The sequence below is a fragment of the Ailuropoda melanoleuca genome, chromosome 14 (genome assembly GCF_002007445.2).
Source record: "Ailuropoda melanoleuca isolate Jingjing chromosome 14, ASM200744v2, whole genome shotgun sequence".
Classification (NCBI taxonomy): Eukaryota; Metazoa; Chordata; class Mammalia; order Carnivora; family Ursidae; genus Ailuropoda; species Ailuropoda melanoleuca.
The window spans coordinates 17,828,345-17,853,941 of NC_048231.1; the positions used below are offsets into that span (position 1 = coordinate 17,828,345).

Below are 25,597 nucleotides of genomic sequence, written 5' to 3' on the forward strand. Positions count from 1 at the left end.
AAGGCACCAAGGAGGAAAAAGCTTTATTATGAGTCTAGGCATGTCGGGGAAACCCAGTTCAGTCACAGAGAAGAGAGGCTAATATTGGTACAAGGAAGGAGGCTAGTACTACAGAATATCCTGTTGAAAACCAAGTGTGAAACTAAAGCCTCCATCTTAATATCCTAACCGTCTGAAATGCTGCTGAGTTTAGCCCTGGTGAACCCTCTGGAAGCTCCTAGTGAAATAATGAGATTTGTGCATAACGGAAGAGCACTCCAGCACTGCTGAATCTGAGCTCCATAAAAGGTTATGGGTCTAGGGTGGGAGAAGTAGAGGAAAAGATAATGGGGATATCCTTATCTCCCACACAAGGCCATCTCGGTGTGCAGGTGAGAGAAGAACCACAAGTCTCGGACAGTAGCTAGACTGGGGCAGCAGAGGGCACTGGTTGAAGAAACATGACATCTGGGCAATCTCTGTCATTACATGGAGAACTCTGTGCAACCTGGTGGGAAGGTACCTCCAACAGGTCCTGGCTATCCTGGCACCCCTTCCTGAGGCCCCTTGGGAGAGAGCCATTTTGGTTCTATTCTGACTTCATTCAGAGCAGAACTGCCAATGTCCAGCACCAAGTCCAGGGTCATAATTAGCTGAGAGGAATGGAGTGGCCACTCTATGACACCTGACCTCTTAGTCTGGGTGACTTCTTTTCTAGAGTAGTCGTTCTTCCCAGACCAAGAGAGATCTTGCCCAATATGGGCCCAATCTAGAAATCACTCCCACCTTCATGTGAGCACCAGGTAGAGAGAATCTTCCTTATGAGTCAAAGCTTTAGACCTTGGCCCTTAGACGATGATCCCTGGACAGAAGATCAGTCTGAAGCTGTCTGTGCCCAGGCGCTGGTTTCTGTCCTAACAGTAACAGGCACTGCCTGTTGATGATGGGTCCAAGCGATGTGGTGCTGTAACTCTCCCAACGGAGAGCGCTCTCTATTGTCACAGGCAGGAAAGGAAGAAATGAGGCAGGTTTCACGGTCGCTAATGCCACTTAATTCTTCCATCGAATTTGCTGTGGAAAGAACAAACAATATCTGTTTCCACTGGCCCCTACAGAGAGGTAGGGGAATACAATAAACAAGGCAAACGGCTAGATAAAGAAAGAATAAGAAGAATGGTGAGGGAAGTTGAGAATTGTTTTTCTAATATGTGGGGGCATTTGCTTATTTGAAGGTGAATCCAATGGCCCACTCTGTGTATTACAAGCCTGATTTAGGGCACTTATTCTATAGGCTCGGCCCTCCGCAGGATCAAGACTCACTAGCTTCAGATAACCACAGGGTAGGTCCCACACTATCTAACAGGAAGCTAAGCTCCATATTAACAAAAAGCTCAGCAATTTCCTGTTATGAGAGATGAGCCAGCTGTGTTGCCCAAATAGCTAAAATCCATTTTATCCACTTATTTCCAACAGGTAGGTCACACCTGGCCCCGGGAAACTACCGTCTGGATAGTCTGACTCTGCAGTAGCTGTTTCCATACTCCTGGGACTAGTACCTCCTACCTGCTATGTTTAACGATTACCAGGGTGCTATGTAAAGTCTCAGCCCCAGTTCCCCAGGTTACCACTGGATCATCCCACATCTCAGAAGTAACTTCTGCTAGTCTAAGCACTGCTTCAGATCCTTAGGCCCACAGGAGAGCCTTTTATCCAGACACTCAGCAAACTGTGACCCCATCCCGGCCTTGGGAATATATACTTGATGGTACTGTGAGGACCAACTCCTGGGACTGCTGAAGAAAGCTGCAGCTGCTCACCGAGCTGTTCAGAATGGCATCGATCTTCTCCTCCTCTGCAGATCCTTTATCCACCTTACTCCTGTACGCTAGCAACTGCTGACGATCCTTTAGGTCCCGGCAAGTCTATACACCAACATACACAATAAAACCTCCAATCAGCCTTCTCCATGAGGGCCTTTCTTTTCTGCCACTCCCAACACAGCGCCAAGGTTCAAGGAGAGGCTGAGGGGCAATAGTGCAATGACAGTGGGGTCAAACAACTACAGAACTTCCTATTGAAGAGAAATCTACACAGTTTATGTGGCTGGATTCAGTTCGGTGAATTCCGTTAGGGCAACAAATTTATAAAAGCAGAGAGGTTATCAGTCAAAGGACTGGGAAAATAATACAGAACTCCTTCCAAACTAATTCTTGCCAGATCATTTTGTCTATTAGGTTGAAATTGAAAGCACCTCAGGATCTAGGACAGAGAATATCGTAATCCCCCGCTCTCCACTAAGGGTCTAACTCAGGGTTCTCATTTCTTAGGGACTCACATCAATGACGACATCATGGCACTTGAACTTGGTGGCTAAGTTCAACTTTGTGTCCACATCTTCCACCAGATTAATATACTCTTGTAATATCTATGGGAAAAGGTACTTCTGATTAATGACTCCCAGACCCATAAAACAAAGAGCTGTAAAGGGAAGACAACAAAAATCCTGAAGAAGCCAAGAGTTCCATATCTGATGTCTACCATTCCCATGATCAACCACAGTACTATTTCTGCAATGGGGAGAGCACACTCCGCCTTAGCCTACAGCTCGATGCCCAGGCCAACAACAGGAGTGCTCTAGATCTGATCAGGTGCTATGCTCATTGCTCCTCGATGTTCTTTCTCACTGAGCTCTCCTTTTGTATCATTTGAATAATATGTCAGTGCTTCACACGGACTAAACACAGTAGATGCTCCTCAGGGAGGGGCAGTCTGGGATTACTTCTAAAGGGCAGAGGAGAACTTCCCTCCCTCCCCTTTTCTATCTCAAGGTCCACTACAGCCACTATGTTATCTTTAAGATAAGACCAGAGCCCGTTTCACGTCTCCCACCACTGACAAGTAAGAGGCTAAAAGTTAGGTCTCCTAGAGGATCCTGTACCCAACGCTCTTTAGGAGCCATTACCTGGACAGGGGCACTATTCTTGTGCAAAATTTCCACAACCCGATGGAAGCCAATGGGTGCTCTCTTCTTAGTGTAGCCCAGCCAGTTCTGAAAAGGGAAGATGCAGCAGCAGTAGCTAGGCAAGACAGACTCAACACACTTTGTGACCATTCATTTTACAGTCAGACTAGAATAACACAGTGGTGAGCATGGATGGATGGGACATGGGAGATACAGAAGTGAAGAGAAATGAGTATTTCAGAAAAGTCAAGGAATTTAAGAGGGTGGAAAAAGAGTCAGAAATATGAAATAAGTGGGGCCCCTGGGCGGCACAGCGGTTAAGCGTCTATCTTCGGCTCAGGGCGTGATCCCGGCGTTACGGGATCGAGCCCCACGTCAGGCTCCTCTGCTGGGAACCTGCTTCTTCCTCTCCCACTCCCCCTGCTTGTGTTCCCTGTCTCACTGGCTGTCTCTATCTCTGTCAAATAAATAAATAAAAATCTTAAAAAAAAAAAGAAATATGAAATAAGTTCTTAGATCTACAGCCAGAAAAAAGTCTGTGAAATATGGCTAAATGAAATAAGCAATTTACTTTATAATATTTGTAGTATGAACTTACCCGGGTAGAAAAAATCCTATTCTCTGTGTTTATATTCATATAAAGGTATTTGTAAACTCATGAGAGAAAGTCTGGAAAACTACCCATCAAACTTTTAAGAGTATTTGCCTTAGGGACTGAGATAGGAGCAGGTGGACAATGGACAAGGAACTTCACGTAATTTGACTGTCTATGCTCTCATACAGTGTTTGATTTTGACACAGACATGTATTGCTTTGGTAGTCAATGTAGCTAGCTAAATAACTAACAATCACCACCACCAAAAAAGGGGGGGCACCTGGTGGGCTTAGTAGGTGGAACATGCGACTCTTGATCTCGGGGTCGTGACAAAGGGGAAAAACAAAATTCTCAAACCCGTAATAGAAAAAATGATATTTAAAATATAAACAGAGACAAGAGAACCAAAGTAATGCAAGATCCTTGATTGGATCCTGATAGCAAACAAACACAAAAAGAAACAAAAAACTCTAAAGAGCTGATGTGAATATAGATTACAGATACAATATCATAATATTAATGTTAAATATCCTGAAAATGATAATACTACTGTGGTTATAAATAAAATAAACGCTTAAGTATTCAACGGAGAAGTGTCATGATGTCTGCAACTTACTTTCAAATGATTCAGTAAAAGAAAAAAGAAAGCAACTGTGGCAAAAACATTAATAAATCAGTGAAATAAGACTTTTTGTATGTTTATTATACTATTCTTTCAACTTTTCTTTCAGTTTGACATTTTAGAAAATAAAAAGTTGGAGGAAAAATGTAAACAGTAACTAGAATGTGAGATTCCCACGAGGCATGGGGTAACAAGATGATAACGTGCAAGGCCCCAGCAGCACCAGACAGTCCCAGGGCACCCACCTTTGTGGTAAAGAGGGCATCTACATCATGCCAGGCTCGAAGCTTGGCACGAGCAGCCAGGGCCGTCAGCACATACTGTTTGTCTGGGATCTAAAAAGCAGAGACCAGGGGAATTAAGGGGAAGCAGAAATTCATCAGGGGAGAATTCTGGAAAAGACAGGCAAAAATATTCCCTGGTATTGATTCTGTCCCTTAAAATACACAAATCTCTCAGGTCATCAAGACCCTCTCGATTCCCAAGCCCCAGCACTGCTGCAGGCCATTCCGTTAAAGTCTTCCCTCACTTCCCATACACTCATTCCTTTCTACCTTTAACCGTGACTAGCAAGCGACTTTCCGTGCAGGGTTGCCAAGCAATATCCACTCCACGCAGTTACCCTGATACTACTTTACCAAACACTGACCAATTTATATCTACCTTAAATGTCTTCTTCAGGTTGACTGGACTGCTGAACGTCCCCTAGGAAGAAAGTGGAGAAGGAATTTTACTGTTACTGATTTTCCCAAATACCACCCAATCTGACATTTTCTTTCCACTACCTAGACATTGTACATTTCTCTCTGTAGCCATTTAAACCCAGAAGTTAATTTAAGAGAAAAACTCCACCAGGTCTAACTAGATATCACCACAACTCTGCTAAACAAGACTGGATTAATAGGTATGGCATATTTCTCAATTTTATGCCAATCTTGTGATCATTATGATTATTCCCACCTATGATCATTAAACTCAAACCTCTTCAAAGAAACATTTTTTTTTAAGTACCCACACATACTTAACACCCTGCTGCTCTTCTTTATACCAAGTGAATCCATGTGAAATTATGGACCTTAGAGCAGGGACTGCTGTGGGATCAGCACTGGTGAGACCAAAAGTGCTCTGTTAGACTGCCAGCTCACTAGAAGCCACACAAGCACTTTCAAACCTCTTTTTCCCTCTCAGCTCACCCCTTCTGAGGGCCAGGGAAGCTTCCAGGTGGACCTCCCCAAGAACTATAAACACCCACTGTTCAGAGCACACTGAAATAACTGGCTTCACACTATCTTCCTCTTGTGCGGTGAGTGTGTGGGGTCTTTCACACTTTGCCTATACCTCAGCCTCCGTGTAATGGTAGAAGCACGAGTAGAAAAGCGTTGTCACTAGTGGCATGTTGAGGATAGAAGCTTTGCGGGGGTGCTTCCGAAAGATCTCAGTCTGTCCTGCTGATTCTAGATGTCGATCATTTGCCTGCGGCGGAATGAGTCAAGTGAAAAAAACAACAACGTCTGTAGAGTAGAGGCAGGAGAGAAACATTAAATACTACAGCAGTTGTGCTTCCCATCCTAGGAAAGAGGCAAGAGAGAAAGAGAGAAACTGCCCAGGACAGCCCAGGGGAGTTTAAAATCCATAAAATGATGATAGATCCATGTTGAATGGAGGGAGACCGGAAAAGTAAGGATGAAATGGGAGTTCTGGGAGGGAGCGAAAATACTTCCAGGTTAACAGCAAGTGAGAAGAAAAAGGATGCCTGAGAACAATGGAGGGAAAAGGGCTATCATGGAAAGAGGAAATGAAAGGCTCTTAGAGAATGTAACAGGAAATGACATATACAGCAGGGCACAGAGGTCTCCCAGAGGCTGAATGGCACTGAGCACTGGCACTGAAGCAGAAAACGGAGAGACAAGGAGTCTAACCTCAATAATGATCTGGCGTTCCAGGAGAGTGTAATGGTCTTGAATATGTGCAGAATCTTCTGCCGAAAATGGCAAGCTGGTAAAGAGTCAGAAGGTTAGCACCTCTTTCTCTACTGAAACAAGAAACTAACCCAACTAAACCAAATCACCACTGTTAAGCATAAGAGGCTCACGGCACTACACAAATCTGACCTCAATGCACCTTTAGAGCATCCCTGAAAGGCAGAGAGAGAGAACGCAGAAAACAGAATAGACCTTTGGCTGGGAGTTTGTATTTTAGGTTTTGCCAATTCAAGAGGGATCCTGAGGGGCACTTGGCTGGCTCAGTCAGTAGAATGTGCAACTCTTGATCTCAGAATTGTCAGTTCCAGCCCTCTGTTGGGTGCAGAGATTACTTAAAAAAACATAAAACTTATAAAAAAAAAAAAAAAGGAGAAGAAGAGGGATCCTGAAAGTCCACAAAATATATAGTCATCAGTGGTTCTGCTGAGGAACGAGTTAGAAATCTCACTGTGAACGTTTGGTGAACGAGTCACTTAGCGAACGAGCGAGCCTAGCCGACTGTCCGTCATCCACATCCCAGTGAAGCCCTGTGGTTCCTGTCCTGCCTTAATGTCAATGCTTAACTCTCCTTAGGGGGTGCTTAAAATTGTTAGCCATTTCCTACTGCAGAGGAATAAGGTAAAATTCAACTACCAGGCACAGCGGTATGTGTGTAGACTGATGAAGATCTCACACATCTACACAGACGGCAAGCGTCCCATCTCCAACACTATATTTTACACATGAAAAAGCTGAGGGACAAACAGAATCTTGCCTGAAAGTCATACGTGGTAAACCAAGAGGTAAGGGCAGGAATAGAAGCCAGATTTTAAGCTTCCGGTCTCTCCTTTAGAAAGTGCTGCCTTAGTTCTGTACTCCACTCACTCCCGAAGAATTCTGAAACTCAGTTACACTGTGCCAGGTAAGTGAGAGCCACTGCCAATTTTTACAGCAATAGGTTTCAGTTACTTCCTTATTCCAATTTTTCTCTTTGTTCACCAGAGGCCACTATGACATAGCTCAGTATCTGATAATGTTAAAATTAAGGACTGCATGGACAAAGACAAATTTCTAAATGTGAATCCTGGAACTCCTATCCCATGAGGAATGACTAAAGCAACTGTGAATACTGAATCTGGGTTAAGGCCTACTGTGTAGACTCTATGCCTGTCTTGAACAATAGAAGGAAGCAAGTTTCAGCTCAATATAACAAAGTATTTTACGATAATGAAGGCTGTCCAGCAATAGAAGAAGCTACTTCCAAGAGCAGTGAGTGCTCATCACTGCAAGAGAAATATGTGGGGCTGGTTTTATAGGGACTTATATCCTGGATGAACACCCAAACTGAATCAGTGGTTCTTGTGCTTCGGGGTCTCGGGGACCAGTAACACTGAAAATACTATGGAAACTAAAGTGTTGCCAACCTTTTTATTTATATATATAAAGTCATAAAAAAAAATTACATCCCATTTTACCCCCAAAAAAGGGAGAGAGAGGAGGAAAAAAAAAATCCCAGAATAAAAGGCAGTCTTCCAAATTAGATAAATTTAACTACAGAAAAAACTCTTCACGTTACCTTTATTTTTCTCAATTTACTACCCATGAGTGAAAACTCTACTGGGGAATTAATGTTTGGAATCACTGAATGAGGCCACCTTTAATGATGCTTTTATGACCCACTGTTAGCCTTTTCCTTCAACTACCTATCCACTCCACCCTCATTTAGTCTCTTTAGTTCTCTGTGTAAGAATATTTATACTTAACATTTCTCCCCCATGCTTACCCAATGCAGGTCTTAAGAAATTCTTTTCGTTTCTCGGGGTCCTGAATGTTCAAGTGCTCACGATAATGAGACAACTACAAAAAAATAAAAATAAAAGAAAGGCTTTGAACTACTTTGTCTATTTTGTCTCCTTTGAAGGGTGAAGTAGCTATGTAAGTAGACTTTCCATCCTTAACAAACTAAATTCTTCATTATCAGAGATTCCTCTGGGTGTGGATGGGTGTGCAGGTAGGGAGAGGGAAAGAGTAATTCAAAATTGCTCTTTGGGGGCACCTGGCTGGCTCAGTAAGTACAGCAGGTGACTCCTGATCTCAGGGTTGTAAGTTCAAGCCCCACACTGGGTGTAGAGATTACTTAAAAAAAAGAAAATCTTCAAAATCACTCTTTGGTTTATCTATAACTACAATATCCAATACAGTAACTACTACTCCCATTTGGTTTATGTTTACATTTAAATTAATTAAGTTAAATTAAAAACTTCAGATCCTTAGTTACATTAATCATTTCACCATGTGACTAGTGGCTACCATATCCAACGGCACAGATGGAGAATACTGCCGTCATCGTAGGAAGCTCTACTGGACAGTGCTAGCCTACCATGAAGCACTGAGTAGTTGAGCACCTAGCTTTACGCCAAAGTTTGGTGTCAGCCTCACTATTTAACTAAAACCAGTTTTTGCTTCAGCCTTAGCCTCTGAAAGGCCAAAAACTAAATGCTTTCTTCAACATTACTTTTGGCACCTTTGACCTTGTACATGATCAATGGTAGCATGATCCTGTAAATATCTAATAAGTAACAACATCAGTAACATGAATAAGCCATGTCCTCGGATTCACTGCTGACACCTACTGAAGATTCCTGTGCAAATACTAACGGTTCTACATATAACTCTGAAAGAAAATCTCCTTATGTGCTTTCTATTTTGGAATTCTAAACAAAGAACTGCAAGTTTAAATCGCTATTTATTATTACAAGGACTAACTGATGCAGTAATTGATGATTGTAAAAGTTGCAATTTTATGTACAATTATTAAAAACTTTTCAAGAATCAGGGAGCCAGTTGGTTAAGCATCTGACTCTTGGTTTCAGCTCAGGTCATGATCTCAGGGTCCTGAGATCGAGCCTGGCGTTGGGCTCCGTGTTCAGCGCGGAGTCTACTTGTCCCTCTCCCTCTGCTCCTCCTCCTCTCTTTCTCTCTCTCATAAATAAAGTCTTAAAAAAAAAAAACCAACTTTCCAAGAATTAAAAAATGAAGATTGACAGTTAATATGAATATTAAGAGAATGAACTGACTTTAGGAAGGACAGTAACACTTTTAGAAACAAGTATATAAAAATGTAAATGAATAGAGATTATACCATAATCTAATCTTCATAAAATATCTGGCATATAATCATTCCTACTATCAAAGAAAGTAATCTTTAAGAGCTATAGTAATTTTTATTGTCCAATTCCATTTTGGCCTTAAGTCTTTCAACAAAGTCCTACTTAGGTAAACTTCCCCCTCCACGAGGATAAACTGAAAGCAAATTACCAACTTTGTCAATTCTCAAGTTCATAAGGTTGGAAAACTCTAAATTTATATACAACAGCGTGCATGATAAATTATCTTCAATTCAAAAATAATAGAGAAAGGAAGAAAATAAAAAAGTTTTAGTGGAAAATGAGTTACCCAAAACACATTTACTTTCACTAATCAAACTTCAAAACAACAAACTCTGTAAGAATGCTGTATGAAGAAAATTCCTTACAGTTTCAAATCTATGGAGATTAAAAATGTAAACAAAAGCTTTTCCAAATGATTGCTACAGACTGCCAGTCATTTTCAGTAGATTATGATAAAGGATTTCTAAGATTTTCCCATGCCTTGAATATTAAGTACAAGCTCCTTCTACAAAATGTTACTGAAAAACATTTTCCTGAATTACATTCTGCTGTGCGAAGATTAGCACGATTATTAGATGTGCCAGCTGAACGTGAACACTGATCTCACCACAAACATGTGGTGCAGTGACTGAAGGAACAGTCCTGAGGAATTCTAACCCCTGCACTATAACGGCAAACTTTTAAAAGCGGATCACTACGGTTTTAACAGTATAATGAAATGTTTGGTACAATTTCAGCTTTATTCTTATATTCCAGGAATTTATTCTGTAATGGTGAAAATCTGCCAAAAATCAGTTTTAACACTCAGTCCTTGAGCTCTCAGTTGCATGTGTACTGGCTGCACCACCAGCTTGACCTATCTTCCTTCTTGACCTATTGTCTGGTTTCTTATCACTTTTAACTTAGAACAGTTTCTACTACTGGAAGCCAAAACCCAAAAGCTCCTACAAACCAGGAACTGAAAACAACTAGAAACTAAAAAACAAATTACAAATTGACCAGGCCAGTTTTTATTCATTCTTCAAAAAAATATTTATTCATAAGCTCACTCAAAAGAGCATATAAAAAGAAACTACATCATTTGGATTAAGTTTTCAGGCTTCCCAGACGCCTTTCTCTTTTGGATGCAATCAATACCAAAGGAAAGAAACTGTTAACTAGTCTGGGATCTCGGAGACTGGGTTTTGGCTTAGATTTCTGTTAAATAGGTCCCCAACTGAAACAAAGGCCACACTTACCGCAAGCTCTTCTGTTCTATCTAGGAACCTGGGAAGAAGCAGAAGGGAGCAGGGCATTTTTATCTATTGATGTGTGGCAATGTAACCTCACAAAATAGGATGGCTGCTCTAGGAGAAACACAATTCAAATTCATTTGTCTCCATACATGAGTAAGCCCTCCTATTCTTAAACTTTCTACCACCAGCAACCTCTTGAAATCACATGGTGGATCAGATATCCTTGTTCCCCTGATGGCTCTAGCTGAGTGAAAAGCAAGGACAAGAAGGCACTGCAGGACACCAATAACTTTGTAATGTTAACAGGTCTGACAGAAAGGCTCAGAGCTGCCACAAAACCGTAGTCCACAGTAATCTTACACGGTTTTTTGGAAAGACTAAAGCACTCTTCTCTGTCAGTACAATCTTGGAGACAGGTTTGCTATATTGTTCTCCGTTGTTTTCATGTACAATGTATAAAGAGCTTTGTCTCTCCCAATGGTGTAAGGTCTTGGAGAACAAGGACTTCGTCTTCTGATTCCTTCTTATTCTGAATGGACCACTATAATTAAATCACTGGTTTGACCTAGAGGTGATGCTTAATAAAGGGAGGGAATTGAGGATGGGATCAGCCTGCCTCAATGAACATGTCTTCTGCAAATTCCTGGCTAACCATCTATAATCTTGGCCCTGACTAGGTGATCTGCTTTCCCCACCTTTGTCTTTGGGACAGCTTATCACTGTGGCGAAGTCACTGGGTAACTGGAGTAACTGGGTAACAGGGGCCACATAATCAGCCTAAAAAGAGGTTTCAGCCCCTTCCCTGACTTTGAAGAAAGGACATAATAGATATACATTTTAATCTACTGGCAGGAAATAGTCTCTACTGATTAGAATGAGACAGGGAAGGAAGGAAAACATAGTAAAAGACACTCCCCTCCCCCGGGGCCTCCGGCAGATATGCTCACCTCTTGCCTCTCCACCTATCAGATTCCTACCTAGTCTCAATTCCTAACCAATTCCATGAGGCTTTCCTTGGGTATCCTGACTGCAAATTTTATTTGCTTCTGCTCTTCCATTGTACTTCCAACTGGCATCACTGGGGACCAAGTAATAAAAGATACCTTTATTCTAGGTCTTGCATAATACAAGGCTTAAAAATATTAATAATACAGACTAGGCATTACACTAAGTGCTTTTCCCACACTAACTCTTAATCTTCATAACCTGTGGGGTAGGAATCATCATTTCCGTCTGTATCGATGTGGAACTGATGCTTGGAGAGGTTGGGTAACTTGCTCAAGGTCACTCCATGAACTAAGCAATGGTGCCAGTATTCAGTGCAGGTATGCTGGACCCCATGGCCTGGTTCCTAACCACCTGCTACACTATCATTTCATCACAGGCTGAGTGCATTATTAGTTATCCCATCATGTTTCAGTATCTCGCCTAACAGCAAAAAAGGACAGTGTCTTCTCTCTTTGTATCCTCCAGAGAGCTTTGAATAAAGTACTTAGTAAACTTTACAGACAAGATGATCAGTTCTTACCTGAAGAGGTCTAAAAGCAGCTTTTGATCCCCTATTTCTTTAAGGAAGTGAATGAGATGTCTCAGGGCAACCTGTCGCACCTCAAGCTCTCGGAAAAGGATCTCTGGCAGGCAGGCAGGAGTTAGGTGGGGAAAGATTAAAGCCAGTTACTCAAGTGTGAAATTGGTCTCCCTCCTCAAACATTCCAAACGTCTCCTCAAAGCCAATCACAAGAAAGGGACAGCTGGACAGCTTTTTATGATACCCCTTCCTCTGGCTCAACCCACCACCAACACACTCGATGGTCCAGCCCAACTCCTGGCCATTTAGTCAGCCTTCGGTTCTCACCAACCCAACCAGCAGGCACCTAGCATGGACGCTGAGGTCCTCAAACCAACATAGCCACCTGTCTGCCGAGTAAACACGGAGGCTTTGGAGTTAACGTAGTTATCACCCTACGGGATGAACAATTGCCCTCAGAGATGAGATGAACACTCTGAAGTCTTAGGCCACCCCAGCTGTCTCTGAAACAGAGCTGATGGTGGTGAATTCTGGCATGGAAGCCACAATGCCATTCTCCCTTCAAATGTAGCAGGCATCTTGTCAACTGAAGATTTCTTTCAATTCACGCTCACCTTTGCTCAGTGTCCTTTTCAGGAAGATCAGAACCTAGAGGAAAAGAGAACAAAGAATAAACTACCCTGCGTAACCTTTCAAATACAAAGCCCTGCCCTGAGCTCCTGATGTGTAGGAATGAGGTCAGCGACTCATCGGGAATCTTGGCACGTCCAGACAACAGATTTCTCTATGGGATAGAAGGACAAGTGACCGACATCTGGAATTGAGCTGTGTCTCAGAGGAGTCCACCTGCCCATTCCCATACTGGCAAGAGACATCTCGCTCTGGGAGAGACTGCTCTCACACCTCTCCTGCCTCAGATGACTTTTTTGTTGTTGTTTTTATTTTTTTAAAGATTTATTTATTTGAGGGGTGCTTGGGTGGCTCAGTCATTAAGTGTCTGCCTTTGACTGAGGTCATGATCCCAGGGTCTTGGGATCAAGCCCTACATTGGGCTCTCTGCTCAGCAGGAAGCCTGCTTCTCCCCCTTCCCCCCCCCCGCTTGTATTCCCTCTCCTGCTCTCTGTCAAAAAAATAAAATCTTAAAAAAAAAAGATATTTAAAACAAAAGATTTATTTGAGAGAGAGAGCACGCGCATGTGCACTTACACACAAGCACGCATGCAGGGAGAGAAGCAGACGGAGATTCTCAAGCAGACTCCCCGCTGAGCATAGAGCCCCATGTGGGGGTCGATCTCACGACCCTGGGATTATGACTTGAACTGAAATCAAGAGTCAGTCACTCAACCAACTGAGTGGCCCAGGACCCCCTCAGATTTTTGGAACAGAGCCGCCAACCTGCTGCTTCTTGATTATTATCAAGAGTTCCACAGACAACGCATTTCCTGCCAGCTGAGCCTCAGAGCATGTATTACTGAGAATCCTACACTTCAAGAGAATCCTACACTTCAAGAGAATCCTACACTTCAAGAGAATCCAGGATCTCTACTAGACATTGAACCTAAAATGTTAAAGTCCTATGCTGATTGGACTTTGAGAATCTAAGGAAAACAACATTAAGCAAACAACAAACAAAAGCCACAACTTACTGCAGTAATGACGTTTCCATCATGCATGCTTACTGCTTCTTCTAGGAGTTGTAGCTTGTCCTGTAAGGAGCGGAATCTTTCTAGTGAGCAGACCTGGCAGAGTAAGAACAGAATTAGTGTGCAAGGAAGTCCTGATGAAGTCTTGCCAAAGCCACAGGGTAGAGATCACTCGTTCTCTTTTTAATAATCTACTCAAGTGTAGAGTTCAGTGAGTCTGACAAGTACATATAAAATTCCACGTTACTGCGACCACAATCAAGATACAGAACTCCATCACACCTAAGAGTTCCCTTGTCAGCTTTGATGTCAACACCCCCCTTCCATCCCTAGCTCCTGGCAACCACTTATCTTTCAGTCACTGAAGTTTTCCTTTTTCTAGAATTTCAGAAATAGAATCATTTAATATGAACTCTTTTACATCTGGCTTCTTTCACTCAATAACACATTTCTCAGAGGAATCTATATGTGATGGTGAGTACTACAAGTTTGTTCCTATTCACTGGTAAGTAGTTTACAGTGTATGGACATATACCATTTATCCATTTACCTATTAAAGGATATTTGGGTTATTTCCATTTTGGGATCTACTATGAATACAGCTGTTGTGAAAATCTGTGTCAAGTCTTTTTTTAAGATTTTATTTATTTGAGAGAGAATGAGAGAGAGCACATGTGAGGAAGTGTGCACACAGTGGGGGGGCACAGGGAGAGAGAGACAAGCAGGCTCCACACAGAGCAAGCCCAACACAGGGCTCAATCCCAGGATACTGAGACCATGATCTCAGCTGAAACCAAAAGTCAGACACTCAACCTACTGAGCCACCCAGATGCCCCTGTGTATAAGTCTTTGAGCATATGTTTTTACTTATCTTGGATTGTAAATGTCTAGCAATAAAATTAAGTGTATGTTTAACTTTGTAAGAAGCTGCCAGACTGTTTTCCAGAGTAGTGTCAACATTTCACTTTCTTGCTCTTGCTGTATGAGAGCTTAGCTCCTCTAGACCTCCCAATGCTTCGGATGATCAATATTTTTAAATTTAGCCACTCTAGCGGCCGTATAGTAGTATCTCACAGTTTTAACTCACACTTTCTTGATAACTGTTGATGTGGAAGATCTTCTCAAGTGCTCTTTGGCCATTCATGTAACTTTTTTCTGATGTAACTGGTTAAATCTTGTGCCAAGTTTTTTATTGGGTTGTTTATCTTATTAAAGATAATCATTGTTCTTTATATATTCTGGATAAAAATCCTTTACAATATATGTATCTCGCAAATTTTTTCCCCACAAGAATTCTCTCCCCAGTGACCCTACCTTGCCCTTCCGGAGGCGTCGCACTGTGTCACTGGGGCTCCAGTCATTGCTGTAATCCTGGAATGTTAGCAACACATAAATCGCAGGAAGTTAAGGGATCAGAATTATCAGTGTCCCAGCTCCTCACCTAAAACTCATTTTTATTCTCTGATAGGGAAATGTTTTGTGGGAGGGAATGAATGGAAAAAAAACAGAAACAAAAACAAAGAACAGGGATGGTCTTGTTCTGAGTTTCTGAAGGAATTAGAACAGGGACAATGCAAAGAGGGGAAGAACTCACTGACAAAACCCTGTGCCTACTGGTTCAGGATCTCATTCCCTAGATATACTTAGTCACGTTTTGGGATTCTAATGAATGTCTTTGCAGACAGAAGGAAAGAGGGAGACATGTTTCTCTTCTGGACCTTATGATACAGTTTCTTCCTTACGAATTAATTTGCTTCGTTACGTGCTTCTTGGGAATATGAGCTCCACCAAGCTTCTACACCCCAGCGACGATCAAATGTTTCAAAGTACGGCCTCCAAAAGGCAGTATAATGGGTAAGGAGGGTGCGAGGACAGGATGAGAAAATAGACTGTGAGTCCCAATTCCACCACTTAATAGCTGTAAGACCCAAGGCAAGCCCTGATGTTTAGATATCTGGTTTTCTTATCTACAAAAAAGTTAAAATAATAGCTGCTCAAAAAGTTGGGAAGATCAAGCAAGACAATGTATGTCAAAGTGCTTTGAACTGTGTGAAGTGTCACGCCCGTGTAAGATCAACTTACCCTGTACTCCCCCTTGGGTCTGCCCAGCTCTGGAGCATAGCTTTTGGGAGGTACGTCCGACAGAGCTAAAAAAGAACAGGCAGCTGGTTCAGAAGGACACCATCCTCAGGTCAGTCCTTTCCTCTACCGCTTCCTTCTCACACACATTTTTTTAACTTGTGAGGTCCCAAGGCATCTTAGGCATCTTTATGGCCCAAAGTAGATCTCAGCTCCTCCCCAAAGACAGCACCCCAAAAGTCACCCCTTGCTCCTATAGCCAGAATGATCTTGACCTCCTTACTCAGTATCAGAAAATTTCTTTAATAATGGTGGTAGATTCAGAAGAAATTCCATCTAATTACCACCTGTCCCCCATGGCTTCCCAGACTGTACCCCATATCAGTAACATCTCCCACAGCAATCAAGCGCAGAAGATCAATGCTTACCATCAGAAAGGGACTGGAAACTTCCAGGTCTAGTTCTCCCTGAAGGTAAAGAACATATAAGGGAAGAGGTCAATAGTTTAAGTCAGAGCCATTTCAGACTTGGTTAAGGATGCAATATGTATAGAACTTTTTATGCAATATGGGAACTCAAGGCTTAAAAAAACCTCCATTCAACTTCAGATATTTGAGGTTCCACGAAAAACACAGTCAGGATGGAAAATTTTTTAAACTGTGGTAAAATATACATGACATAAATTTTAGCATTTTTTGGAGTGCCTGGGTGGCTCAGTTGTTAAGCATCTGCCTTCAGCTCAGGTCATGATCCCAGGTCCTGGGATCGAGCCCCATGTTGGGCTCCCTGCTCAGCGGGAAGCCTGCTTCTCCCTCTCCCACTCCCCCTGCTTGTGTTCCCTCTCTCACTGTCTCTCTCTCTCTCTGTCAAATAAATAAATAAAATCTTAAAAAAAAGAAAAAAAACTTTAGCATTTTTTACAATTCTTAAATGTACAGTTCGGTGGCACTGAGTACATTCACACTGTATAACCATCATCACTATCCATCTCCAGAACCTTCTCATCATCCCAAACTGAGACCCTGTACTCATTAAACAGTAATTCCCCATGCCTCCTTACCTCCAGCCCCTAGTAACCACTATTTTACTGTCTTTATGAACATGACTATACTAGGTATCTTACAGAAATGGAATCATACAGTGTATATCCTTGTAGTCTGGCTGACTTTTTTAAAGGAGCCATACTGTGCTCCACAGTGGCTGTATCATTTTACATCCCCACTAGCAATGCACAAGGGTTCCCAACAGCAATCCACAGGGGTAGAAAGGAATTCTGACCTACGCAAAGAGCTAATGTCAGTTTTGTTCATCATGTTCCTGAAACCCAGTCTAATCCCCCTGAATTTCTCTCATTTCTATTCCCCAACTGCCAGCTCCAAAGATAATTCTTTATCCTTCAATAATCTTTTTCCTCCAGAGTAAGTAAAAATTATAGCCTGACTGGTTTTTTAAAAGAAAAAAGGAGGACTCTCTGTCCTTTTAACCATCACTCTTTACCTCTAAAAAAGCTGCTCAGGGAGTAGGTAGAAGCAGGCTTGGGTAGTTGTGTATAGGTGGAGAAGCTGTTTCGGCTCTTTAGCTGTTCACGCCCCTCCTGGCTTGACCCACTATTACCAGCAGTCTCTTTGATGGACCATGAGATACCTATGAGATAATAAGAACTAAGTGAGTGATTCTCATCCAAAATAATCCTTGACATCCAGCATTCTAAAATACACTGAAAGTTTTTCACCAGAGGCCCTGGTCCCTTACTGACATGGACTTAAAAAATTGGGGCAGGGAGAAAGGATAAAATCAAATAGACTAATCAACAGAAAGAGGAGTGAAGAAATAAATAAATGGATCACAGAAAAGGAAATTAAAGTGGCTATTAAACATATGAAAAGATGCTCAACCTCATACTTAAAAAGAGAATTACACAAAGTGAAGTACACTGAGATACCACTGGCCCCTATAAGATTGGCAAAGATCCGAAGTCTGATAATACTCTGTTGGCAAGGCTGTGGGGAAACAGGAACACTCGAACATTGCTGGTGGGAGTACACTGGTACAATCCCTGTGGAGAACAATCTGGCAACTTGTACCCCATAGAGATGCAAATACCCTCTGTCAGTGATTCCACTCCAAAAATTGATCTTTCATGTACTCATGTTGGGCAGGAAACAAGGTTATTGATAGCTATATAGACCAGGAAAGATTGGAAATGATCTAAAGTTCATGAAAAGTGGACTGGTTAGGGGGGCCTGGGTGGCTCAATCGGTTAAGTGTCTGCCTTTGGCTCAGGTCATGATCCCGGGGTCCTAGGATCAAATCCCACATCCCTGCTGAGCAGGGAGCCTGCTTCTCCCTCTCCCTCTGCTGTCCCCCCTCCTTGTACTCTTTCACTTTGTCAATTAAATAAATAAAATCTTAAAAAAGAAAGGGGGGGGGACTGGTTAAATCAGTTATGGAAAATCTATACAATGTAATACTATGCTGCTGTTTTAAAAGAGAAACTTCTTTAGGTACTGATATAGAAAGATCTCCAAGCTATATTTCCAAGTGAAAAGAGCAGGTATGAAGTATGCTACCACTGTGTAAAAAAGGGAATAAGAATATATATTCCTATATGCATTTCCAAATGTAAAAAGAATCTTTAGTTGAACACACAAGAAGCAAACAACAGCAGTGTTTTGGGATAGAAGGAACTGAGAATAGTAGATGCATGACAGTGTGGGAGGGAAACTTTACACTGTATGCCTAAAATACTTGATTTTCAATCCTGATGGTATTTCCTATATTAAGAAAATTTTTAAAAATATTCTTAAAAATCAGATGGACTCTGCAAAGGTGTTAAGTGGTATTATAAAACAGCTAGACAGTGAGGCCTGGTGGCTAAGGAAGTCAGTCCTGCCAGCCAGTTATGAGCAATTAAGCCAGCAGTTCCAAATATGACTGAATATTAGAAGTACCTGCAGTACCTATTATAAATTAAGACCCCCCCACCTCCACGAGACCTAATGAATCAGTCTCTGGAGTAAAGCCTAGGAACCTAACCTTAACAAGCATCCCAAATGAGTCCGAAATAGCCAACCAAGCATTAGCTCGAGGATGGCAGCCTAGAGAACCATATGGGAACTACCGCTGTTATTTCCTCAAATTTCCTCTGGGGTTAAATTTCCAAATGTATGCTCATCTAAAAATAGTCTACCCTCATTCCCCTTCCTAACAAGCACTAATGAAATAAGTAAGTGGAGCCTTCATTGGTGACAAGAACCCTGAATATCAAACCCTACCTACAGCCTCATCTACTTACTTCCCACAGGTTCCCCACTCCAGTTGACTCTCTCCAGGTCATCGTCATCCTCATCATCCACGAAGTCGCGAAGACTATTCACTGCTCTCTTGGATTCCTTTAACTGCAAAGGGACATAAGGCAGGGCACTCAGGCAATCACTACTTCCCAGCTCTCTCTTTGACAATCAAGGAGGCTGAGCAATTGGGACTTAAGATGGCCAACATTTTCACCCTCTGCAATCAAAAGCCTAGCCTGCTAGATATTTCCCAAGAAAACCAACTGCTTTTTAGCCAACACCGCAGTCCACTGGCAAGAGTTAGAAGAAATTAAAGCTGCTTTTCAGTTCTAATCATATACCTGACATGCTGTGTAAACCTGAGTTTATCCATCTCTCCAAAACTAAATCCATTTCCCCATTTGTAAAACAGATGCAATAAAGATAACACCCTATATAGTTCATCATTCAAAAATAACAAATTACATCACATGATAAAAGACTTGGGATTCTGAGGGGAAAAAAAGAAACTGAAAGGAATAAATCACCTTAAGAATAAAAGTAAAAAGGGCAGGGCGTTGGTTTTTACAATCCTTCTGGCTTTTTTTTGAGGGCTCCTCTCTATGAAGCTTTTTCTAAAGATATGACCCAAAACATTTCTGACTCTAATGGAGACACAGTCAAAAGCCAGTTTACCAAGGATGTAGGGGAAGGAATCTGAGAGTGGCACTGTGGAGAAGGTGTGACCTGCAATAATTGCTCATGGAAACCTACCTGTGAGAGCTCATCATCTTCATCATCAAAGGTGAAAGCCTTGAACTTGGAGCTGTTCCAATACTCCTCCTCATCACCCTTTGTCCGATTCATCTGGAGTGAGAGTAAGACAGATACATGCCCTCCTGGACTGCTTCCAAAAGAGCTCCAAAAGCTTTAAATCCTCCACTGCAAACTCTCCCTCCTGCCCCCTCCTGCAGTTATTGGAGATGTTTAAAAGAACCAGCTTGTTGGGGCGCCTGGGTAGCTCAGTCGTTAAGTGTCTGCCTTCAGCTCAGGGCGTGATCCCGCCATTCTTGGATTGAGCCCCGCATCAGGCTCCTCCGCTGGGAGCCTGCTTCTTCTTCTCCCACTCCTCCTGCTTGTGTTCCCTCTCTCGCTGGCTGTCTCTCTCTCCGTCAAATAAATAAATAAAATCTTAAAAAAAAAAAAATCAGATTGTTGGGTCTCCAGCTGATCAAACCATACTTCTGGTCCTCTAATTATCCACAAGTACTCATTCATTCCTAGAACACCTACTTTGTTCAAGGCACTCTCTCAGGTGTTGAGGGGATATTTACAAAGTGTAAGACACAGTCCCTCTTCTGAAGGACCCTACAACACTGGGGTATTCAGCATTGATATATATAAAGGTAACAGTACAAGACATTTTTATAACAAGAGTTATAAAAATGCATCACAAATTTTGCTGAATACACAAGATCAATCAAAGTATCAACAAAACAGATAACTGCATTCATATATTATTCAACATATATCTATTACTGAGTGCCATCTTTGAGGCACTGTTCCAGGCTCTGGAATACTACAGTGAATAAAAATGGCAAATATCTTGCTCTCATATATGCTTGCTAAATGCCAGAAGAAAGAAAGCAAAAATTAAATGAAGCAGAATTATCCTGCCTGTATCTTCAAATTACGACTAATTTACCAAAAGTATTGGCCAAAATTTAGGAACGGAGGGCATGGCTAAGAAAGTGTATAAAAAATCAGTCAAAACACCATAAGCCCCTCTCATAACTATTCTAAAATTAGATTTCAGGACAACCCTCTCAGGTCCCCTCCCTCTTTGGGAGCTTTGTACTATCACTCAGTAAACTTTATTATTAAAAAAAAAAATTAGATTTCACTCTGAAAAAAAAGTTTTGCCCTAGAATTACAAACTAAATTATCAATGCCAACTGGGTAGAGTGAAAACTGATTTAAACTAAGAACTAGTTACCAAAACTCCCAAAGCAACAAAAATAACTCCAAAGGCTACACATCAAATTCTAAAGAATCAATTTGCTTTTCCTTTTATTTCAATAGTACATTTCACATTGCAAAGGACACCACAGATAAAGGACTGGTATCCAAGATCTACAAAGAACTTCTCAAACTCAATACACGAGAAACAAATAAACAAATCATAAAATGGGCAGAAGATATGAACAGACACTTTTCCAATGAAGACATACAAATGGCTAACAGACACATGAAAAAATGTTCAAAATCATTAGCCATCAGGGAAATTCAAATCAAAACCACACTGAGATACCACCTTACGCCAGTTAGAATGGCAAAGATAGACAAGGCAAGAAACAACAATTGTTGGAGAGGATGTGGAGAAAGGGGATCCCTCCTACATTGTTGGTGGGAATGCAAGTTGGTACAGCCACTCTGGAAAACAGTGTGGAGGTCCCTTAAAAAGTTAAAAATTGAACTACCCTATGACCCAGCCATTGCACTACTGGGTGTTTACCCCAAAGATACAGACGTAGTAAAGAGAAGGGCCATATGCACCCCAATGTTCATAGCTGCATTGTCCACAATAGCCAAATCATGGAAGGAGCCGAGATGCCCTTCAACAGATGACTGGATTAAGAAGCTGTGGTCCATATATACAATGGAATATTACTCAGCTATCAGAAAGAACGAATTCTCAACATTTGCTGCAACATGGACGGCACTGGAGGAGATAATGCTAAGTGAAATAAGTCAAGCAGAGAAAGACAATTATCATATGATTTCTCTCATCTATGGAACATAAGAACTAGGATGATCGGTAGGGGAAGAAAGGGATAAAGAAAAGGGGGGTAATCAGAAGGGGGAATGAAACATGAGAGACTATGGACTATGAGAAACAAACTGAAGACTTCAGAGGGGAGGGGGTGGGGGAATGGGATAGACTGGTGATGGGTAGTAAGGAGGGCACGTATTGCATGGTGCACTGGGTGTTATACGCAACTAATGAAGCATCAAACTTTACATCGGAATCTGGGGATGTACTGTATGGTGATTAACATAATAAAATAAAATTAAAAAAATTAAAAAAAAATAGTACATTTCACAACAGAAGCTTGAGACAGACTCATCATGGCAGCTCTGTTGAAGTTTCCTTTTTATTTGTGTTTTCTTTCTTACCATTGAGTTGTAAGAATTTTTTTTAAGATTTTATGTATTTATTTGAAAGAGAGAAAGAGCATGTGCAAACGAGCATGAGTGGGGGGAAGGGCAGAGGAAATCTCAAGCAGACTCTGCACTGAGTGCAGAGCCTTATGCAGAACTTGAACTCATGATCCTGAAATCATGACCTGAACCAAAATTATGAGTCAGTCGCTTAACCAACTGAGCCACCCAGGTGCCTCTCTTTTTTTTTTTTTTTTAAAGATTTTATTTATTTATTCTACAGAGATAGAGACAGCCAGCGAGAGAGGGAACACAAGCAGGGGGAGTGGGAGGGGAAGAATCAGGCTCATAGCGGAGGAGCCTGATGTGGGGCTCGATCCCAGAATGCCGGGATCACACCCTGAGCCGAAGGCAGACGCCTAACCGCTGTGCCACCCAGGCGCCCCTCAGGTGCCTCTCTTGAAGCTTCTGATGGCCCTTAATATACTCTACAGATATTCCTCAACTTACAATGGGGTTAACATCCAGACAAACCCAACATAAGTGAAAAATATCGTACGTTGAAAATACTCAACAGCACAGCTTAGCCTAGCCTACCTTAAATGTGCTCAGAACACTTACATTATTAGCCTACAGTTGGGCAGAATCATCCGAGACAATGCCTATTTTATAATCAAGTGTTGAATATCTCATGTGATTTATTGACTGCTGTACTGAAAGTGAAAAACAGAATGACTGGGTGGGGGCAGAATAGTTCAAATGCATCAGTTGTTCACCATTGTGATCATGTGGCTGACTGGGAGCTGTGGCTTACTGCCACTGCCAGCACCAAGAGTATCATGCTGTATATCGCCAGCCCAGGAAAAGATCCAAATTCAAAACTCAAACTACGGTTTCTACTGAATGTGTATCACTTTTGGGATGCCTGGGTGGCTTAGTCGGTTAAGGGTCCGACTCTTTTTTTTTTTTTTTAAAGATTTTATTTATTTATTTTGACATAGATAGAGACAGCCAGCGAGAGAGGGAACACAAGCAGGGGGAGTGGGAGAGGAAGAAGCAGGCTCATAGCAGAGGAGCCTGATGTGGGGCTCGATCCCATAACGCCGAGATCACACCCTGAGCCAAAGGCAGACACTCAACCGCTGTGCCACCCAGGCGCCCGAAGGGTCCGACTCTTGATCTCAGCTCAGGTCTCCATCCCAGGGTCATGAGTTCAGGCCCCATGTTGAGCTTCACGCTGGGCATGGAGCCTACTAAAATAATTAATTAATTAAAAAATATACATATATATAGGATATATATGAATGAAAAAAATATATATGAATGTGTATCACTTTCACATCATCATAAAGTTGAAATTTGTAAGCTGAACCATTGTAAACCAGGGAATCATTTGTACTCTCACTTCTTGACTCTTGTGGTTTTAGGGGATACAGGGATTGCAAAGGTATGGTGGGAATTTTCTACTATCTGATCCCTTCCCGTGGCAGACATCACAAATTGATTTCTACTGAACCCAGATGTAACTTAAAAATCCTTCTGTATATTTAAAGCCAAATAAAGCTGGGAGATACAATGAAATCATCCCTCATGGTGGTACCAGCACAAGCTTTAGAGTAGGCAGCTTTGAATCCCAATCTTGGTTTCCCGATTCTGAGCAAACTGGTTAAATAATTTTATATCTAGGCCTTGGACAAAATGATACCCTACCTCACAGGATTACAGTGAAGAAGAAATAGGACTCAGGAAACATCTTGCACAAAGTAAATACTAAATGTCAATTCTTTTTCATATAGGATATTTTACTGACACCCTTCCATCTTGGTTTCCTTATCTGTAAAATGGGCATAACAACAGACACCTACCTTACAAAACTGCTGTGAGGCTTAAACTAGTTAATACATGTAGAGCATTTACTGCCTGACACAAAATTAATGCTCAGTATTGATTTTTACTAACAAAGCATCATGGTAACTTGGAAAAAGCTAGAAAGAAAATATTTTTAAGCAATCCTAAAGATTTAAAAACATTAATTTGATACAAAAATGAGGCGAATGGCTCTCACAAACACTGAAGATGTGCACAGAGCATGTAAATGTCCCTGGCACAGAAGCCAACTTACAGAGCACTCTGTCATCCTCACAACAGCTCTGTAAGGTAGGCCTGGCAGATTCCATCTCTATTTCACTGGTGAGAAAATGAGGCACAAAAGGATTAGGTACCAAAACCACTTTGCTAATTGCTCCTATAATCCAGGTTTTCTGGCTTCTTGATCCTTTCCACTCTGACAGGCTGGTCTTTCTGTATTCACTCTAGGGAAAACCAGGGCAGGTCCTTACTTTCCTGCAGTAAATAAAATCTGTAAATATCTACAAACATGCATAGAATGTGTCTAACAAGCCCAGTAATCCACCAGAGGATTTCCAGAATCTTTTTAACCATGTAACCACAGTGGATACTTGACACCAATTTGTACTTCTAAAACCAAATCAGAACCTAGATTTACTTGCCACGTAGAGATAAAGGTAATTTAACGGCTCTAGAAGTTCCAACAACCAGGTACGATTTTAAGAGTCACTGAAAAAGGTGCTTCAACATGATTTCAAATACAGCAAAGGCTTGTCCCTATCGTCACCTGTTCCCTGAGAGCCCACAAGACAGGGCAGCAAATCCAAGAAACATGACAAAGGAAAGGAAAACAGGCATCAGCAAAAAAATCTATAACCAACACTCTCCTGCTTCAGGACGCTTCACACACCGGCTACCGAGAAGTTAGATTCAGATTTAATTATCATTTTCGGAGCCAGGCTTATACATGTGAAGCTATGACCTACGACCAAGGAACGTGGGTTAACCGAAGACGACTCTACGGGCGAACGTCCAGGAAGCCATGGATCTACTGCAGTCGCCAGAGCCCGGCGAATCGCTGCCAGAGTAAATGCTCCTCCAAAATCAAATGTCGAGACTCACTTACAGCCCCAACCCCGAGCGTGCTCGGGCTCCCGGCGTACTCGGTCGCTCCGACTGCAAGAGTCGGGCCTTGGGCTTTAGGGACGTCTCAGAGAATAGGAGGAAAGGATAAGTTTGCGGAGAGGCTGAAATCAGCCACACACGCGACCCACACGGCTTGGGACACCCTCACCTCTTCCACACCGAGCCCACCCTTTCAGGACAGCGTCAGACTCTTCCGCCGCTGGACCACCCCTTCTAGTCGGGCTAAGCGGCATAGAAAATGGGCGGAAGCGAACGGTCGCGGGGCGGGGCGGAAGGAGGGAATGTGAGTCAAAAAAAGGGGCCGCAGGGCATGCTGGAAATTGTAGTTTCCCGCCTCTGCCGTCAAAGCGCGTTCTGGACGGGACACAGGGCTCCTTGACTACAGCTCCCAGAAC

The 25,597-nt window shown here is 42.1% G+C and overlaps 2 protein-coding genes across 3 annotated transcripts in view; one reads left to right on the top strand and one right to left on the bottom strand.

Moving 5' to 3' along the window:
• Nucleotides 1-1,789, top strand: part of SAMD15 (sterile alpha motif domain containing 15) — a 36,767-nt gene extending 34,978 nt beyond the window's left edge. For both annotated transcript variants that reach the window (XM_019807089.2, XM_019807090.2), the window contains one exon: nucleotides 1,453-1,789. In XM_019807089.2, the coding sequence (XP_019662648.1) occupies nucleotides 1,453-1,508 (56 nt within the window). In that variant the 3' untranslated portion in view covers nucleotides 1,509-1,789. The remainder of the gene's footprint in view (nucleotides 1-1,452) is intronic.
• Nucleotides 1-25,471, bottom strand: VIPAS39 (VPS33B interacting protein, apical-basolateral polarity regulator, spe-39 homolog). Its single transcript, XM_002926346.4, has 20 exons — nucleotides 25,351-25,471; nucleotides 19,821-19,913; nucleotides 19,070-19,172; nucleotides 17,272-17,418; nucleotides 16,203-16,241; nucleotides 15,778-15,842; nucleotides 15,010-15,066; nucleotides 13,699-13,791; nucleotides 12,667-12,700; nucleotides 12,053-12,155; nucleotides 10,528-10,555; nucleotides 7,903-7,976; nucleotides 6,078-6,153; nucleotides 5,497-5,631; nucleotides 4,822-4,863; nucleotides 4,404-4,493; nucleotides 2,942-3,028; nucleotides 2,315-2,404; nucleotides 1,797-1,901; nucleotides 1-1,050 (listed from the first exon to the last, which is right to left on the bottom strand). The coding sequence occupies exons 2-20, from the start codon at nucleotides 19,911-19,913 to the stop codon at nucleotides 1,030-1,032; spliced, it is 1,482 nt and encodes a 493-aa protein (XP_002926392.1). The 5' UTR covers nucleotides 25,351-25,471; the 3' UTR covers nucleotides 1-1,029.
• Between the last annotated feature and the right edge of the window lie 126 nt (nucleotides 25,472-25,597).